The 7,500-nt window shown below is 40.0% G+C and overlaps 1 protein-coding gene across 1 annotated transcript in view; it reads right to left on the bottom strand.

Annotated features, from left to right (window-relative positions):
- Positions 1-7,500, bottom strand: part of LOC123723862 (bifunctional heparan sulfate N-deacetylase/N-sulfotransferase 4) — a gene marked incomplete at both ends in the record, with an annotated part of 29,050 nt that overhangs the window by 903 nt on the left and 20,647 nt on the right. The window contains one exon of the mRNA XM_045713813.1: positions 6,927-7,055. Within this exon, the coding sequence (XP_045569769.1) occupies positions 6,927-7,055 (129 nt within the window). The remainder of the gene's footprint in view (positions 1-6,926; positions 7,056-7,500) is intronic.

Below are 7,500 nucleotides of genomic sequence, written 5' to 3'. Positions count from 1 at the left end.
ACCGCAACTACAGACTGCAACTACAGACTGCAACTACAGACTGCGACTACAGACTGCGACTACAGACTGCGACTACAGACTGCAACTACAGACTGCGACTACAGACTGCGACTACAGACTGCAACTACAGACTGTAACTACAGACTGCAACTACAGACTGCAACTACAGACTGCAACTACAGACCGCAACTACAGACTGTGACTACAGACCGCGACTACAGACTGCGACTACAGACCGCGACTACAGACTGCGACTACAGACTGCGACTACAGACTGCGACTACAGACTGCAACTACAGACTGTAACTACAGACTGCAACTACAGACTGTAACTACAGACTGCAACTACAGACTGCAACTACAGACTGCAACTACAGACCGCAACTACAGACCGCAACTACAGACCGCAACTACAGACTGCAACTACAGACCGCAACTACAGACTGCAACTACAGACTGTAACTACAGACCATAACTACAGACTGCTTGCAGATCTCCTAGCAGCTCCCAGATGGCAGCAGAGAAAGAGAGACTAAGTGAAGTCAGAGCGGGAGAGGAGTGTGTGTGTGTGCGTGTGCGCGTGTGTGTGCGTGTGCGTGTGTGTGTGTGTGTGTGCGTGTGTGTGTGTGTGTGCGTGTGCGTGTGCGTGTTTAGGTGTGTTGGTGTGTTTAGGTGTGTTGGTGTGTGTGAGTGTGTCTGTGCCAAAAGAGCATCTGCCACTATAAAGGGATAGTTGACCACAGTAACATACTGTATCTGATATTAAAGGGATAGTTGACCACAGTAACATACTGTATCTGATATTAAAGGGATAGTTGACCACAGTAACATACTGTATCTGATATTAAAGGGATAGTTGAACACAGTAACATACTGTATCTGATATTAAAGGGATAGTTGACCTAAATCACACAGTAACATACTGTATCTGATATTAAAGGGATAGTTGACCACAGTAACATACTGTATCTGATATTAAAGGGATAGTTGACCACAGTAACATACTGTATCTGATATTAAAGGGATAGTTGACCACAGTAACATACTGTATCTGATATTAAAGGGATAGTTGACCTAAATCACACAGTAACATACTGTATCTGATATTAAAGGGATAGTTGACCACAGTAACATACTGTATCTGATATTAAAGGGATAGTTGACCACAGTAACACACTGTATCTGATATTAAAGGGATAGTTGACCACAGTAACATACTGTATCTGATATTAAAGGGATAGTTGACCACAGTAACATACTGTATCTGATATTAAAGGGATATTTGAACACAGTAACATACTGTATCTGATATTAAAGGGATAGTTGACCTAAATCACACAGTAACATACTGTATCTGATATTAAAGGGATAGTTGACCACAGTAACATACTGTATCTGATATTAAAGGGATAGTTGACCACAGTAACATACTGTATCTGATATTAAAGGGATAGTTGACCACAGTAACATACTGTATCTGATATTAAAGGGATAGTTGACCACAGTAACATACTGTATCTGATATTAAAGGGATATTTGAACACAGTAACATACTGTATCTGATATTAAAGGGATAGTTGACCTAAATCACACAGTAACATACTGTATCTGATATTAAAGGGATAGTTGACCACAGTAACATACTGTATCTGATATTAAAGGGATAGTTGACCACAGTAACATACTGTATCTGATATTAAAGGGATAGTTGACCTAAATCACACAGTAACATACTGTATCTGATATTAAAGGGATAGTTGACCACAGTAACATACTGTATCTGATATTAAAGGGATAGTTGACCACAGTAACATACTGTATCTGATATTAAAGGGATAGTTGACCACAGTAACATACTGTATCTGATATTAAAGGGATAGTTGACCACAGTAACATACTGTATCTGATATTAAAGGGATAGTTGAACACAGTAACATACTGTATCTGATATTAAAGGGATAGTTGACCTAAATCACACAGTAACATACTGTATCTGATATTAAAGGGATAGTTGACCACAGTAACATACTGTATCTGATATTAAAGGGATAGTTGACCACAGTAACATACTGTATCTGATATTAAAGGGATAGTTGACCTAAATCACACAGTAACATACTGTATCTGATATTAAAGGGGTAGTTGACCACAGTAACATACTGTATCTGATATTAAAGGGATAGTTGACCTAAATCACACAGTAACATACTGTATCTGATATTAAAGGGATAGTTGACCACAGTAACATACTGTATCTGATATTAAAGGGATAGTTGACCACAGTAACACACTGTATCTGATATTAAAGGGATAGTTGACCACAGTAACATACTGTATCTGATATTAAAGGGATAGTTGAACACAGTAACATACTGTATCTGATATTAAAGGGATAGTTGACCTAAATCACACAGTAACATACTGTATCTGATATTAAAGGGATAGTTGACCACAGTAACATACTGTATCTGATATTAAAGGGATAGTTGACCACAGTAACATACTGTATCTGATATTAAAGGGATAGTTGACCACAGTAACACACTGTATCTGATATTAAAGGGATAGTTGACCACAGTAACATACTGTATCTGATATTAAAGGGATAGTTGACCACAGTAACATACTGTATCTGATATTAAAGGGATAGTTGACCTAAATCACACAGTAACATACTGTATCTGATATTAAAGGGATAGTTGACCACAGTAACACACTGTATCTGATATTAAAGGGATAGTTGACCACAGTAACATACTGTATCTGATATTAAAGGGATAGTTGACCTAAATCACACAGTAACATACTGTATCTGATATTAAAGGGATAGTTGACCCACAGTAACATACTGTATCTGATATTAAAGGGATAGTTGACCACAGTAACATACTGTATCTGATATTAAAGGGATAGTTGACCTAAATCACACAGTAACATACTGTATCTGATATTAAAGGGATAGTTGACCACAGTAACATACTGTATCTGATATTAAAGGGATAGTTGACCACAGTAACATACTGTATCTGATATTAAAGGGATAGTTGACCACAGTAACACACTGTATCTGATATTAAAGGGATAGTTGACCACAGTAACATACTGTATCTGATATTAAAGGGATAGTTGACCACAGTAACATACTGTATCTGATATTAAAGGGATAGTTGACCACAGTAACATACTGTATCTGATATTAAAGGGATAGTTGAACACAGTAACATACTGTATCTGATATTAAAGGGATAGTTGACCTAAATCACACAGTAACATACTGTATCTGATATTAAAGGGATAGTTGACCACAGTAACATACTGTATCTGATATTAAAGGGATAGTTGACCACAGTAACATACTGTATCTGATATTAAAGGGATAGTTGACCTAAATCACACAGTAACATACTGTATCTGATATTAAAGGGATAGTTGACCACAGTAACATACTGTATCTGATATTAAAGGGATAGTTGACCTAAATCACACAGTAACATACTGTATCTGATATTAAAGGGATAGTTGACCACAGTAACATACTGTATCTGATATTAAAGGGATAGTTGACCACAGTAACATACTGTATCTGATATTAAAGGGATAGTTGACCACAGTAACATACTGTATCTGATATTAAAGGGATAGTTGAACACAGTAACATACTGTATCTGATATTAAAGGGATAGTTGAACACAGTAACATACTGTATCTGATATTAAAGGGATAGTTGACCTAAATCACACAGTAACATACTGTATCTGGTATTAAAGGGATAGTTGACCACAGTAACATACTGTATCTGATATTAAAGGGATAGTTGACCACAGTAACATACTGTATCTGATATTAAAGGGATAGTTGACCACAGTAACATACTGTATCTGATATTAAAGGGATAGTTGACCTAAATCACACAGTAACATACTGTATCTGATATTAAAGGGATAGTTGACCACAGTAACATACTGTATCTGATATTAAAGGGATAGTTGACCACAGTAACATACTGTATCTGATATTAAAGGGATAGTTTACCTAAATCACACAGTAACATACAGTATCTGATATTAAAGGGATAGTTGACCACAGTAACATACAGTATCTGATATTAAAGGGATAGTTGACCACAGTAACATACTGTATCTGATATTAAAGGGATAGTTGACCTAAATAAACTCTCTCTCTATCTGTCTCTCTCTCTATATATGTCTCTCTATCTCTATAGTCTCTCTCTCTGTCTCTATCTGTCTCTCTCTCTCTATCTCTGTCTCTCTCTCTCTCTCTATCTCTCTCTGTCTCTCTCTCTCTCTCTCTCTGTCTCTCTCTCTCTCTCTGTCTCTCTCTCTCTCTCTCTCTCTCTCTATCTGTCTCTCTCTCTCTCTCTATCTCTCTCTGTCTCTCTCTCTCTCTCTGTCTCTCTCTCTATATCTGTCTCTCTATCTGTCTCTCTCTCTCTCACTCTCTATCTGTCTCTCTCTCTCTCACTCTCTCTCACTCTCTGCGCTGAGCCACACCTCTCTCTCTCCCTCCCTCTCCCTCTCCCTCTCTGTCTCTTCCCCCTGTCTCTCGTTTTCAAACACATATACAGTATATTTATCTTCTACCTTTCTCTCTCATTCTTTCTCTCCCCCTCTCTCTCTCTCTCTCTCTCTCTTCTTTTTCAAACATTCTGTTCATTTCTTTCTCTCCAATCTCATCCTGACCTAGTTGTCGTTATGAAGCATTTCGCTAGAACACACACACACACACACACACACACACACACACACACACACACACACACACACACACACACACACACACACACACACACACACAGTCTCTACATTTATCCAGTGTAAAGAAAAACGATTTAATATTTTGCTACATAAAAGACCGATTTGAGTCGGTAAGTCACACATTATATGAACAAGAACAGCTGAAATACGCAAAGGGAAAACAACAGTCCCGTTATTACTTTAAGACATGAAGTTCAGTCAATACGGAACATTTCAAGAACTTCTGAAAACGTTTCTTCAAGTGCGCTGTGGCAAAAAAAAAACATCAAGCGCTATGATGAAACTGGTCTCACGTTTTATCCAGGAAGTTGTTCTGGAAGGGATTGGATTTGTTGTTGCCTAATAGTTTTGTTGGTAGATTTCCGCACTACTTTCCTTCCATCTGTAGTATTTCTTAATATTACTCAGTTCCTTTGGCTTTGATGCCTCGTGATTGAGCATGCCACGCCCTGGCCAGTATACGGGTTGTTTGTTATTGTAGTTTGGTCAGGACGTGGCAGGGGGGCGTTTGTTTAGAGTGTTTTCGGGGGTTTGGTGGGCTATGTTCTGTTTTAAGAGGGGCGTTTGTTTAGAGTGTTTTCGGGGGTTTGGTGGGCTATGTTCTGTTTTAAGAGGGGCGTTTGTTTAGAGTGTTTTCGGGGTTTGGTGGGCTATGTTCTGTTTTAAGAGGGGTGTTTGTTTAGAGTGTTTTCGGGGGTTTGGTGGGCTATGTTCTGTTTTAAGAGGGGTGTTTGTTTAGAGTGTTTTCGGGGGTTTGTTGGGCTATGTTCTATGTTAGTTTATTTTCTATGTTAGTTCTAGTATGTCTATTTCTATGTGGTGTTTTATTGTGTTGGACCTTCGATTGGAAGCAGCTGCTCCTCGTTGCTTCTAATTGAAGGTCCTATTTAAGAGAGGGGTGTTTTTTTTTCTTACGGGGGTTTGTGGGTAGTTGCTTCCTGTTTTGTGTTCGTGTCGGTTTAGTGTCGTTTGTTGTTTTATATATACGCGTTTCTTTTTCCTTCTTTTATAAAATAAGAGGATGAGTTTACACGTTCCCGCTGCGTTTTGGTCCAATCCTCACGACACACCCGCGACAGAGTATTGCTCTGTTCGTGTAGACTGTGATTTTTTTTTTGCTGTGATCTGATAAGGGGTTGTCAGTGGGCTGACTGTGAACGCTCTGAGAGACTCTGGGTTTGACAGGTCAGTGATAAAGTAGTCTACAGTACTGTAGGTCGCCACAGACTAGTACATGTCCCTGGGCCTGGAAATGATTGATTTTCCCCCCCCCCCTCCAGGATGGAGAAGCTGTCTTCATTATAGTATGGGGATTCTAGTGGGAGATATAGGTAGGATGGAGAAGCTGTCTTCATTAAAGTATGGGGATTCTAGTGGGGGGATATAGGTAGGATGGAGAAGCTGTCTTCATTATAGTATGGGGATTCTAGTGGGGGGATATAGGTAGGATGGAGACGCTGTCTTCATTATAGTATGGGGATTCTAGTGGGGGGATATAGGTAGGATGGAGAAGCTGTCTTCATTATAGTATGGGGATTCTAGTGGAGGGATATAGGTAGGATGGAGAAGCTGTCTTCATTATAGTATGGGGATTCTAGTGGGGGGATATAGGTAGCACACAGGAGGACATTTTCCTCTGTTCAGATAAATTCCTTTTGAATTTCTAGCCAAATGTTCCTGTTTTGCTCAATACCAAATCTCTCCCTCTCTGTCTCTCTCTCTCTGTCTCTCTCCCCCTCTCTCTCTCTCTCTCCCCTCTCTCTCTCTCTCCCCCTCTCTCTCTCTCTCCCCTCTCTCTCTCTCTCTCTCCCCTCTCTCTCTCTCTCTCTCTCTCCCCCTCTCTGTCTCTCTCTCTCTCTCTCTCTCTCTCTCTCTCTCTCTCTCTCTCTCACGTATCATCATCAGTTTTCTATGACACTCACAGCAGGTGAGATATGGGGAAGGAGGGAGTGTGTGTTTCTGTGCGTTGTGATGACACCCTGCTGTGAGACCTAATTTAAAATGGAGAAATGAACATGGCTTCACTGTGAGAGACTGCAACTTTGTGTGTGTGTGTGTGTGTGTGTGTGTGTGTGTGTGTGTGTGTGTGTGTGTGTGTGTGTGTGTGTGTGTGTGTGTGTGTGTGTGTGTGTGTGTGTGTGTGTAACTCACTGGGTTCAGCAGGACAGTAAGAAACAGTTCTCCTCCCATGATGCTGTTGTCCAGTTCTTCAGGTCCTCCAGGATAGTCCTCATAGTAAATGGTGTGTGTGAACAATCCACACGTCTGACGTGGCAGCACCTACACACACACACACACACACACAGAGAGAGTTCTAAATGTTCTGAGTGTTCTAAATGTTCTGGGTGTTCTGAGTGTTCTAAATGTTCTGGGTGTTCTAAATGTTCTGGGTGTTCTGGGTGTTCTAAATGTTCTGGGTGTTCTAAATGTTCAGGATGTTCTGAGTGTTCTAAATGTTCTGGGTGTTCTAAATGTTCTGGGTGTTCTGGGTGTTCTAAATGTTCTAGGTGTTCTAAATGTTCTGGGTGTTCTGGGTGTTCTAAATGTTCTGGATGTTCTGGGTGTTCTAAATGTTCTAGGTGTTCTAAATGTTCTGGGTGTTCTGGGTGTTCTAAATGTTCAGGATGTTCTGAGTGTTCTAAATGTTCTGGGTGTTCTAAATGTTCTGGGTGTTCTGGGTGTTCTAAATGTTCTGGGTGTTCTAAATGTTCTGGGTGTTCTGGGT

This window comes from Salmo salar, unplaced genomic scaffold (genome assembly GCF_905237065.1).
Source record: "Salmo salar unplaced genomic scaffold, Ssal_v3.1, whole genome shotgun sequence".
NCBI classification, from domain to species: domain Eukaryota; kingdom Metazoa; phylum Chordata; class Actinopteri; order Salmoniformes; family Salmonidae; genus Salmo; species Salmo salar.
Note: the sequence above shows the minus strand (reverse complement) of the source record. Positions and strands in the feature narration are given on the sequence as shown.